The following is a 12,773-nucleotide window of genomic DNA, read 5'->3' on the forward strand; positions in this document are numbered from 1 at the left end:
ATTTACATGTAACAGTTCTGGGTTATGATATAAGCTACTTTTTTGCTCAATTTTAGCTAATAGACAGCAGCCTCAAATCAAGTTACATCTGCTGTTTTCTGAAATTAGCTTCTGATTCCCATCTGTCTCTGAGCCTCTGTTTAAAATCTGTTCCATGACTTATATTGAAATCATATCCCAGAGTCTTTGTGCTAATGTGACAAGGGCCTTACAGTCTTCTTGGCTTCTGTGATGATGGAATTTCACAAAACCACAGAATGGTTGATGTTGAAAGGGACATCTGGAGGTCATCTGGTCCAAGCCACCTGCTCAAGCAGGGTCACCTAGAACTGGGTGCCTAATACCATGTCCAGATGGCTTCTCCATATTGCCAAGGATGGAGTCTCCAGAGTCTCTTTAGGTAACCTGTGTTTCATTTTGTTCCCATTGCCTCTTGTCCTGTCACTGGGCACCACTGACAAGAATCTGGCTCCATCTATCTTTACACCTTCCCTTCAGGTACTGATATACATTGAGATTTCCTCACTCACTCTCACCACGTCTTCTCTTTCTCTAGGCTGAACTGTCCCCACTCTTTTCAGCCTTTTATCATAGGTGAGATGCTTCTGTCTCTTCATCTTTGATAGCCCTTTTCTGGACTCCATTCAGTATGTCCATGCTTCTCTTGTGGCCAGTTTGGGCTGCTCTGGTACAGTACTCCAGGTGTGGCCTCACCAGCACTGAATAGGGGATAGAGATCCCCTCCCTCGTCCTGCTGGCAATGCTTCTCCTAATGCAGCTCAGGATACTGTAAGCCTGTTTTGCAGCCAGGGCACATTGCTGGTTCATGTTCAACTTGGTGTCCACCGGGATGTCAAGGTTCTTCTCTGCAAAGCTGCTTTCCAGCTGGGTGGCCCCCAGAGCCTGGGATTTTTCCTCCCCAGGTGCAGGACTTTGCTCTTCCCATTGTTAAAGTTCAGGAGGTTCCTGTTAGCCAGTTTCTTCAGCCTGTCCAAGTCCCTCAGGATAGCAGCGTGATGCTCTGGTGTATCAGCCACTCCCAGTTTTCTGTCATTTGTGAACTTGCTGAGGGTGCAACCTGCCCCATCATCCAGAGCATTAACTCAGATGTTGAACAGGATTGGACACAGTACTGACTTCTAGGGTATTCTCCTAGTTACTAGCCTCCAGCTAAAGTTTGTGACACTGATCACCAACCTCCGAGCTTGGCCATTCAGTTTTCAGTGGACTTCTAAAGTATGGTCATCCAGCCCATATTTCATTAGATTCTCTGTGAGGATGTTGGGGGGAGTATTACAAGCCTCACTGAAGTCAACGTAGATGCTATCTACTGCTCTCCATTTATCGAACCAGTCCTTTCACTGTAAAAAGCTATCAAGTTGATTAAGCATGACTTTCCCATTGTGAATCCATGCTCAAGTCACCTTGTTTTTCATGTGTCTGGAAGTGGTTTCCAGGATTGGTTGTTCCATTACGGTCCCAGGGACTGAGGTGAGGCTGATTGGCCTGTAGTTCCCTGGATTGTCCTTCTTGCCTTTTCCCGAGACAGGACTTAAGACTTTTAAAGATTTCTGTCTTACTGATCTGAATGTAAGAATTTTCATCCTGTTCAAAAGCAGTAGTACCTTTAGTGCTGGAATTAATGAATACAATGTTCCTATGGTTGCTTAATTTGGGGAACCTATGGTAGTACAGCTGAAACTTTCTGTTCTACCTGACATCGTAATGTTGTTTTCCTTCCAAAAAATTTTTCCAAAAGTGATCAGAAAAGTCTGCTACTGCAGAAAAGTAAATTTCTCCTTTTCACATTTTTTTATGTTTTCACATTTCTTGATTTTTTTTTTTTTTTTTAAATTCACCAACTAAACAAATAAAAATGCAGGACACTTCAGTACTTCCAGGTAGAAATGAACTTGGTACTTGATAGTAAGCCAAGCTTGTAGAGTGTATTTTGTAGTTCCTGAGAAGTAAAAGTTAAAAAATATTTTTGTAGGTCCAATGATAAATTAAGTTCTGGCGAAGAAATTAAAGAGAGTGATACAAAGGCTTTGCATCAAGTGAGGGAACCCCACTGGGACTCAAAGCCAAACCTAATGAGAGTTACTAGAAAAAGAGATTATCCTGAAGAAGGTGAAAGCAGAGAAGAGGACAAGGCTGAGAATAAAAATGCAGAAGAATGTTTGGTGTTAGAAAAAACAGGTGTATCAATGGTAAGTGCTGATCATGTGGTTTGAGCCAATTTATACCTCAGTTCTTGTGTTTAGAAACATAGAGGGCACAGAAATCCACTGTATGGCTGGTAAAGGTTAATGTGATTCTTTTAATTTCTTTTCACTATTCGAAATGATGCTGGATAAATGGACTTAGAATCTAAAAACATACTTAATGTACACTGTTGTCTTACAGTTTACATGGTCAGAAGTCTGCATTATCATAAATGCACGTTAACATTGTTACCAATTAATTTAATGTCTGTTATTCATTGAACAATGGAAATTAAGGCAGCTGTCTATATATAACATCATATACTACCTAAAATCCATATAAGTATACTTGAAAGTTGAAATATAGGTGAACAGAGTTCAGATGTTCTTCTTAAATTAGCTCAACAGGCCTAACTTAGCCCAGGTTAATGATAGTTGCAATACCTGAATCAACTTTATCTGGTGTTCCTTATTTTCTAGATGGATAAGTGCTTTAAGTTAACATGTTTTAGCCAGTATGTTCTGGGATATGTTTCTGGGTCTGTGTCTGTTTTAAATAATATTGAAAGGTTGCTCTGTAAACTATGGTGTTTTTTTCCTCCTAGTTTGTTCCCAGGGCAGAAAAATTATTTTTTTTCCTTAAAATTATTCTTTAAATTAATATTTAGTTTTAGAAAATTAATTCATCTTTCCAGCTTCTGAAGAGCTGCTGCTCTTGATAAGTTCAGCATGGTCATGGTCTATTAACTAGCAGCAACATTGGAAAGTTAAGCATCATAGATAATACTATCTAATGACACTTCTGCTGGAAGGCCCAAAATTCAGGAAAATGGGGGAAAATGTTCTAAGCTGTCAGAGATGATAGCTGAGCATGTTTTCAAGAACCTTAAACATAGTTTTTTAAATCTTGTCACCAAAACCAGTTAAAAATGTATGGTGCTTAATACGGTAGCAATATCTCCTCTGTTCAGCAAAACTCTAGTAACACAGTGGAAGCTGCATCCTCCTCAGAGGCTACAAGAAAACACAATTTTACAGACTCTGTTGAAGAACCATCTTATAAAAGAATCAGGCAGGATAGTAGACTCCATTCTCCAGAGATACCGTCAGAGAGTCAAGTAGAAGATGATTCTCAGCTTTCTACCTCTCAGGAAAAGAATTCAGACAGTCTCACAAGGTAAAACAATTAATTTTGGCTTCTAAGCTTGACTAATTGGTTTTAACTCTTGTTTTAAAAACTAATTATTAACCATAGCTCTGCAATACATGAGTGCATGCAGGATGTCAGTCCTTGTGTCTTCCATTTGAACTCTAACAGATCCATGCAGATATCCATCCCTATGTCTCTCACCCTGCCTGCACTCTCATAAAATGAACACAGCCAGCACTACCAGTGACCCGTCCCAGGGTCCACCTTTGATTTAAACAGGAATTCCTATTTTAAAGGGGAGGACTTTGAAGTACCCCTGTTGGGGGTACAAGGATTGTGGGATTAACCTAAACAAACTCTGTGCTGGTAGTGTTGTCTGCTGCTATTTGTTTCCCCTCCCCACCAGTTTACCAAGGATGTTTTTGAGGGGAAGTTTGGAATCACTTTTGATACCCAGAGTGGTCATGCTCATCATTTTGAGGATGGAAGCAGTAAGCAGCTGATTATTGAAGACTGCTGTCTGAGAAACCAGAGCAGATAACTAATTACAATCTAGCAGTTTTAGTTTCTAGACATTAGTCTGATCAACTAAAGTGTCATAGCTCAGGGCTCCTAGTATACCTTTAGCAAAAGACAACTGTAAATGTTCACATGACATCAAAAGTGTGTGACTCCCACATCCCTCAAAATGGAAATTAATTCATGCTTTTCTAGTCAAAGAATTCTTTATCTTAAATCTAATTGTGCAGCTTTCCAATACTCTTAAAACTGCTTAATTCATATTTACAATCAGTACTTTGTGCATGCATACATGAAGAAATTAGGATTTCTGATTAAATGGTATTTTTGTTACTATACATTAGGCAGTAAATAGATTGTTTTGTTGGTCACAGTGATCTGTTTTCATTCATTGAGTTTGTTTTGATTTGCAGTACCCCTTTGTTTGGAATGCATTGGACTTCATTGTTTTTTAATCATGTTTTTGTTCTGTACTTTAGAAGGCAGTCCAGAAGGTTATCAAAACGGATAGCACTGCCAAAACATACCTTGGAGCTAAGAACTGCTGCTTCTTCTGCCTCTGAGTGTGAGGCTGATTGCAGTGATAAGGGGAATCAAAGGCAAGAAGTTAAAGTGAATGTTACTAGAGGCAAAAGTTTGAAAACTACACATAAAAAGAAATCTGAGAAGGAGCACAGAAGTTCAAAGATAACCTTGGTGACCCTCCGGGCTTCTCAAGAGGAGGAGGAGGAGGAGGAGGCAGATGACTTTCAGCCTGATGATGAAGATCAGTGCTTTGCACCGGATGAAGTAAACAAAGCTCCAGTGTTTGTTCCTATAGGTCTTCGATCTCCAAAGCCTACACCTGTTCAGATAGAGGAAACCATGGAGGAGGTATCATGTAGCTAGCTTCTGCATATGTACTTTTGTTACAATTGTTTAAACAGCTTTTGTTATAATTCCATCTCCCAGTACTTGGGTTTTATCCCAGTTCGTTAAGAATGGCATTGCGAGTAGCAGGGAGGTTAATTGGCACATACACTTGATTTTGAACAGAATATGACCTCAGTCTAAGGTCTGGTTATATTTACAAACTATATAGGTCTGCAGGGTGCTCACCAGCTTGTTGGGATTGAATGTAGGCACAGTCTGTTATTCTTACTGTGTGTTTTGGGGCCCAAGGTAGCACAAATGGAGCATTTCAATTTTGCATTTGAATATTAGGAAATAAGGGAGTGAGGGAGATGTTTCTGAGTGTTGTATCCCTCTCACCAAGAAACTTTCAACAGGACGATGGACTGACCCTGACCCGCAGGCACACACAGAGCTGCTTGCTCACTCCCATCTCCTCATGGACAAGGAGAAAATAGAAGGACGATAAGAAGACTTTCAGATTGATATAAAGACAGGTCAATAGGTGAAGCAGAAGCTGCATGTGAAAGCAAGGCAAAATAAGGAGTTTGTTCACTGCTTTCCATGGGCAGGTCACTTCCTGGAAAGCAGGGCCTCAGTCTGCGTAAGACTTACTCTAGAAAACAAATGCTACAACCACAAATGCCTTCCTCTTCCTTCCCCTGAGCTTTGTTTGATGAACATGACATGAAATATCCTGTAGTTCCGTTTGGGTCAGCTGTCCCAGCTGTGTGCTCTTGTGGCATCTTGCCCATCTCCAGCCTCCTTGCTGGGGCAGAGTAGCAAAGCAAAAGCTTTGGCATTGTGCAAGCACTGTTCAGAAATAGCAAAACCACTGGTGTATTATCAACACTATTGTAGTCATCAATCCAAAACACAGCACCATGTGGGCTGCTATGAAGAAAACTGAGTTTATCCCAGACATGCCCAGTACACTCTTCACTCTTTATTTCATGCTCTTTGTCATGCTCAGGCCCTACACTATCCAGTACATCCTTATTAACCACAACTTCTCTTCCTGTCCTTTGATATATACATGGATGTCTTTCCCTTGGTCTGTGGACCACTCCTTTACAATGTCCACCAGATGTCCTTTGGGTGAAGTCCATGCATTGGGCTCCATGTATTATGTGGTTGCTAAGGAGAGGTGGTATTTTGTTTTGAGTTTTTGGGAACCAAAGCCAGCTCAGTTTGGTCACCTCTAGACTTGCCTGGTTTCTTGAGGCTTGTCTTCACTTGATTTATATTGTTCTTGCTATAGTACTTACTATAGCATAGAACTGAAATAATGGGTTAAAAAAAGTTTAAACATATATCCATTAAAAACTCCATCCCTTGTCCTTTTGATTCAGGCTGTGGAATTTGACATTACAGTGGACTTCACTCCTTGCCCATGCTCCATTGTGGGTCCTCCATGGGCTGCAGTCCATTCAGGGATATTCCTGCTCTGTCTGACATGGACATATCCATGGGCCTTGGTCCCTGCTGCTGTCAGTGAGAGACCATCTACATCTTTGTTAATTTTTTTCAAAAGCTATATGTTTTGACTCCTCCACAGGCCATTGGTAGAGTTGGAAAGCCTAGAGTGCAGGCCTATGTTTTAATTGTATTCTTAAACTACAATAAAAGCTGAGAATGTAAAACTATAGCAAGACTTGGCATCATACCTACTAAGACCAGTCAGTAGAGAGGAAAAGGCATCTTTTTTTGTCATCAGGCAACTGTTGAGGTTTGGGAACAGTGGACTCTTCAAGGGCTTGGAAAGGATTGTGCTCAAAGGTTTAAATATTTTTCTGTTTTTTTCCCCCCTTATCAATCAACATGACTTACTTGCTTTTTTTGTCCTTTTCTATCCTGTCTTAAGATATGTCTTCACAGCTCTTTATTTCTTTTTTTTCTTTGTTCCAAATCTGTTTATCTGACCTGATCTATTCATGCCTTAGATCTTCATCGCTACTTTTCCCACTTACTGCAGTTCTTTTTGTTTACTACTAGTCATCTTTCTCTCTTTTCCCATTGAAATGATGCTTTTTTGTCTCCTGAATTAATCACACTGTTTCTTTCTCTGAGAAACAGCAAGAGAATGTAAAGCTCAGTCAAAACACCAGGGGAGACTCTAGAACAATAATGAACAGCAAGGTAGTTGTACAGAAAGTTTTGCTGAATCCCTTAATTTCAAAGATGTGAAATACTTTATGTGTGGGGGTGATGATAAAGCCATGAGTACTTGTAAGGGATACGGTTAGATACCAGAGGAGTTGGTTGTTCAGCTGTTGTCAAATTTAAATAGATCAGTGGAAAGCATCTGTAGAAGTGCAAGCCTTTAAAAGCTACCCAGATTAAGCAGTCTTTTTCATAGGAACGTGACTGGAAATATTGTAACCTTTCTGCCAAATTTCATGTCCTTGTTTCTGAAGATGTCAAATGTCTGAAGTTCTCAGTGAAAAGACAGTGTTGAAGAAGAAAAAGAAATGTAGATAAAATGGTGGGTGACTGTGTGTCTGTGTGTGGATGGATTTATTCCCTAGTCATACTTTGTAAAAAGGCGGAGCAGTTTTTCTCTTGTGAAGACTTAAAAAGCAAAAGAAATGTGAAAACTATCAACACCCATTTGACATAGACAGCCACCATGAGAGATCTCAGCCACATAACTTGGTTTGGTGAAGTAATAAGCAACTAAAACCAAGATTCTGGGTTGTCTGATGCTTCCAGTTAGTTACAAGCAGCACTACCAGTTCTGCTTCCAGTTCATATAACTGCTGCCTTCTTAAATCAGAAGGTATGTAACTTAAGACTTGATTTTTGGGAAGGATCCCATTACATGTTCAGTATCTGGTGCGTATATGTAGTTTATAAAAATTTGCATTTGACAGATTTTCTTGGTGGGCTGATGAACTGAAGTACTTTAAAAATTATTTTACAGCTGGAAATACCTGTGAACATACCAGATGCACAGGTGGCTACTGATGTTGAAAATCTCTCTTGTGCATCTGTCCAGTTGGTGGTACAGAGGGAGGAAAAAGTAAGCATCACAACAGCTGTAAGAATGTCTGTTTTTCTTTGTTTTGTTTCATAGCATGGACAAAGCTATGTGGACAGTGTATGGTTGCCATGTGTGCTTGTAACAGTATAGCTTAATAGACTCTTAACCTGTCCCACATAGGTATGAGGGACACAGGTATGGGAAAACTATGTAAGTAAATATTGTCAGCCTTTAAAATACCCTTTGAAACCCAGGGTAACCTTTGGGCAGGAAATTTACCCAGAAGCATTAAATCAAAAGTGTGGACTCATTTTATGTAGAACTTTGATACTGTTTTTCTTTTTATTTAAGGAAACTGTACATGAGAATTCAGAGGTGGACAAAGGTAGGTATGCAACAATCATGTTCATATCTTCACTGTTAACTTGCTACCAATATGTAGTTATTCTTCCTGAAAATTTGGAGATTTATATATCTTACAAAAAAACCTGCTTATGAGATACTGGATGCTTTCATGTTTTGGAGGAGATTTAAATCATTTTCTTTCTTAACTGTTCTCAATAAAGTATGGGGACCAAGTGTTGCAGTGTTCTGTTGCCAGGGTCAGAATATGCCTTTGTGTGTTCCATAGCTTTCCTGTGCTATGGTTAATTGTACTGGGAGAAGAGGAAACCTTGCACGTGCTTACAGCTTGATTGATGTGTGACTGAGTAATAAGAAAGAGTGGGTGGTTTCATAGGTTTGTCATCTCTGAGGTCTCTGGCTTTTAGTATCCTAAACTGGTAAAATAGCATGTGTGACAGACTACGGTCAGAGTCTTCCAGAAACAAATACTCCTTCCATGTGAGATATGTTACAAACTCTTATGGATCTATTAATTTTTAAAATAGCTTCCACTTTTAATTACATTCTCAATACATTTTCCTAGGAAGCACTGGAAATTGAGTGGAAACTGCCTTAGCTGAAGGAGAGGAAACCTAATTTGTTTTTTCAATTTATTTCAGTACGATAGCTTTGGAAGATGGAAATGTTTTATTGAACATGACCAGTTAATGATAGGCAAGGGGATGAATTCTGGATAGAGATTAGGAATTAGGAGTCTGAAGTGGAATATGGATCCAACACTACAGGTTATAGATTACTGTGATTCAATTGTTACCTCTTTCTTTTCCATTTGTGTTGGGCTGACCTTGGCTGACTGCAAGATGCCAACCCAGCTGCTCTGCCACTCCTCTTCCTCAACAGGATGAGGGGAGAAAATAAAATGGAAATGCTTCTGGGTTGAGGTGAAGACAACACCATTTACCAAAACAAGACTCAACTTGGGAAACCCTAATTTAACCTATTGCCAAATGAACTAGGTGGCATTGTGAGAAACAAAGCAAAAAATAAAACATCTTCCCCTCCCCACCTTCTTCAGCTCAACTTCACACCTTCATTTCCCACTCCCCTGCCTCTTCTCCCCAAGTGACAGGAATGGGGGTTGCAGTCACTTCCTATCACTTAATCTCTGCTGCTTCTTCCACTTCATGTGCTTCACCTGCTCCAGCATGGGACCCTTCCCCTGGGATACAGTTCTTCAAAAACTGTTCCAATATGGGGTCCTTCCTGTGGGGTACAGTCCTTCAGGCCAAGTCTGGTCCATCATGGGTCCTCTACAGGGCGCAGTTGCTTCAGGGAATATCTGCCTGCTCTGCCAAGGTCTCCTCCATAGGTTGCAGAGGAAATCTCTGCTCTCACCAATGTAGCACCTCCTCCCCCTCCTTCCTTAACAACTTTGCTGTTTGTGGGGTTGTTTCTGATACTTTATCCCTTCACTCTTCACTGCTGTGGAACATTTCCCCCTTCCTTAAATATGTTTTCCAAAGATGCCACCATCATAGCTGCTAGGATCAGCTTTGTCCTGCTGTGGGTCAGTTGGAACTGACTGTATCCAGGGCACGCCCCTGGCTGCCAACACCTTGCCACCTGTACTGAGTACAGCATTAAAGGGAATAATGTTGTTGCTTAGTGTTTTTACAGTGGTTTGAATTTAGTGGATGAGAACTGCTGTCTGTCTACAAGCATCTTGATCTGTGAATGGCAACAATTCAAAAAAATATGTGCTTCACTATATTGATGGTGTTAAATGCTTTTTGTATGTGGATAAATGGTTAATTCTGGTTAATGTGCTTGTGACTTTTAATGTGTGTGAATGACTTTGCAGGAATTAATGATGGAAGCACCGAAGCTGCTATGACTTTACTTGCAATGGGTGATCCAACGTTCCAGTTAAAAACAAGCACTGAAGGTATGATCTGATTTATGGAACAAAGCCTTGCATGTACTTTCTGGGTCAATCTAAGGAGAGATGGAGCAGTGGCTACAAAGCTCTTCCATGTGCTGCTGCATAGCAGGAAGTCAAGAGTCTTTTATGCTTTTAGTCCTGCTGAATTTTAATGAATAGTAAGACTAGGCAGTGGAGGTTGGCTGGAAAAAGGAAGGCATCTTACTGGATACTGCCAGCTGCATCACTGGGCTAGAAAGATGTTTGAGACCTGTTTTAGGAAGGACATGTTTCATCTGGTCACAGATTGGACAAAATAAAGGAATCTGGCTTAAATGACCATAACTCTCAATGGTCTTTTCAGGCCTTTAATGTGAAGCATAGCTTTTTCCACCTAACTATCTACAACCTGAAATTACCTGGGTTTAGTCTAGTATTTTATAGACTTACTTACAATTTATTATCTGCTTTCATTGGCTGAATGCTAGTGTCTGCATTCTTACTATGAGAAGTATGATTTTAGGACTGCATTTACCTGGGATTTGAATCTGCATCTGTGAAATAGCTTTAGGTACATGGCAAACCTGAGTTTTTTATATTATGCTTTTCTATTCTATTTATTGTTCTAACCAGAATGGACACACATGTTACCCGCTCAAGAAGAACTGGACATGGCCAATAGCCTTGTAACCCACACCTACTCCAAACAAAATAGAGCTGCTTGTCAGTATTTACTTTCTTCTACCAAGGAACTGTTCCCCTCTGAGGATGGAAGAAACATTAATGTAAAGGATCAAAGCACTGGCACAAGAATAGGTGTTGAAGAATATTTTGAGAAAAATGCTACAGATACCAGGTTAAATTACTACTTCATTTCCTTTAGGGAGAGGGATCCTTTGACACTGCTTACTTTTGCTAGGTTCTTTTTGGCATTTTTATTAAATTACAAGCAGTCTTGCTTTAGCAAAGGTTTCTCAGTTTTTGTAATTGTTATGTAATTTGGAAAACACTTCTTGCCTCGTTCGGACTTTTGTGAGATGTTGGCATATAATTTGGGGGATGTAGAATTGTTCTTCACTCCTGAAGTTAAGTTTACTCTGATGGGGGAGAAAAGAGTATTTGAACTTAATCGGTATGGATTACCCTTAAAATACCAGGCTCATTTTCCCAAAGTACTTTACAACTAATCAGGCCAAGGCAAATGGCTTAAGTGTCACTGCTGCTGTGGAATGTAGATCAAAGATTTAGAGCAAAGGGATGTCAAGGAACCAGTTGATATTCTGTCATTATGGTTGTTAATGCTTTATGGTTTTTAATTTTGTTCAAGTATTTGTGAATGTGGAAAATGTTGATGGAACATCTTTTCAGAAAAAATCTGCTGGTGATCATGTTGTATTACTTGAAAGGCTTTAACTTGTCAATTGCTTGAAGAAACTATCAGATTATACTCTGAAAAATTATAATTGAAGATATTTTGTGATTATTAACAAGAATTTACTACCATGTGATCAGTGTTAGATTTCAGATCTTCTCATGTTTAAATATTTCAATTACTGATCTTTTCTGTAGGTAGGGACCCATTTTAGCTTGAAAAATACCTACCTGTTTCGATTCCCAGATGATCTTTATTTTTTGTTTTGCCGAATTGTCTCATCTGCCATCTGCAGCCTGTATTTCAGGTCTTAATTGTCTCATCTACTCCATCTCTCTCTTCTCTGCACTAACTGTCAAAAATCAAAAGCTATATTGATGGCCTTTTTTTGTTTTTACTTGCAGTGATAACTCTTTGCCTACAGTGAGTAGTATGAGACTGACAACAGGCAGACTACTGAAGCCTGAGCCACCCTTTGGAGTATTGAGGTCCAATGAAAACATAATTCAGAAGTCACTTAATACAGCTGTACTTGTGGAACAACTAGAGCAAGTTCAAAGTGGTAAGCCTGTTTCTTACCCTGTAGTTCTGAAAATGGTTTCTTCTGATGGTTTCACATCTCTTTATGAAATGAAACTAAGATGAAAGTCTTCACTTTCTGTTTAGATTCACAAATGATGCATCACCACTGTAATGTAGGGTATCTATTTATGGTATAGTTTTATACATAAATATACCTTTCAGCATAAAATTAAATCTGAATAGCATTTTTCTCTGCAGGTCTTAAATCACCCAGAAAGCCCTTAAATTACTGGACTGTCTGTTACAGAAATACAGTACAGTACAGTGTTTTCTTTTACTAATGTTTTTCCCTTCTGTTAAAACTAGAAGGAGAGGTATGCAGATTTTATATCCTTAAAGTTACAAAAAAAGGTTGTCTTCAATCTCTTTATTATCTTCATATCACTGGCAAAATGCCCAACATATGAAAGGCGAGATATGTGTATATGTCTTACATAAAAAAACACATATACACATACATATACAGCAAAATTGTTAATGATTTTGTAGTGTGTTTGTATATACACATCTAGATATATATACATTTTATGTGCATATATATAAAAGTAACACGCATATACATACACACATGCACAAATTTATTTTAATTATTTTTCTTATATATTTTAGAGTCTACAGTCCTGAGAGGTACTGTGGAAATGCAGAAGGTGGAACTAGAACAGGTCAGACGAGCTGCACATGATTCTTCAGTTCTTCATGATTTTGCAACTAGCAGTCTGGAACTTACTAAGCAAGTAGACAAAACTGAGAGGTAGGAAGAATCATCAGTTAATTTTGACTTCATTCCTGAAGTCTCTTAAAATATG

At 39.2% G+C, this 12,773-nt stretch overlaps 1 protein-coding gene across 3 annotated transcripts in view; it reads left to right on the forward strand.

The window, feature by feature from the left end:
* The window catches only part of BDP1 (BDP1 general transcription factor IIIB subunit), a 53,498-nt gene that overhangs the window by 28,545 nt on the left and 12,180 nt on the right, over positions 1 to 12,773 (forward strand). For 2 of the 3 annotated variants that reach the window (XM_074931555.1, XM_074931556.1), the window contains 9 exons: positions 1,994 to 2,210; positions 3,176 to 3,381; positions 4,353 to 4,746; positions 7,688 to 7,786; positions 8,099 to 8,132; positions 9,954 to 10,037; positions 10,647 to 10,869; positions 11,790 to 11,947; positions 12,577 to 12,718. In XM_074931555.1, the coding sequence (XP_074787656.1) occupies positions 1,994 to 2,210; positions 3,176 to 3,381; positions 4,353 to 4,746; positions 7,688 to 7,786; positions 8,099 to 8,132; positions 9,954 to 10,037; positions 10,647 to 10,869; positions 11,790 to 11,947; positions 12,577 to 12,718 (1,557 nt within the window). Of the gene's footprint in view, positions 1 to 1,993; positions 2,211 to 3,175; positions 3,382 to 4,352; positions 4,747 to 7,687; positions 7,805 to 8,098; positions 8,133 to 9,953; positions 10,038 to 10,646; positions 10,870 to 11,789; positions 11,948 to 12,576; positions 12,719 to 12,773 lie in introns of all 3 variants that reach the window. The other variant, XM_074931557.1, reaches the window with a different exon arrangement.

Source organism: Athene noctua, chromosome Z (assembly GCF_965140245.1).
Source record: "Athene noctua chromosome Z, bAthNoc1.hap1.1, whole genome shotgun sequence".
NCBI classification, from domain to species: domain Eukaryota; kingdom Metazoa; phylum Chordata; class Aves; order Strigiformes; family Strigidae; genus Athene; species Athene noctua.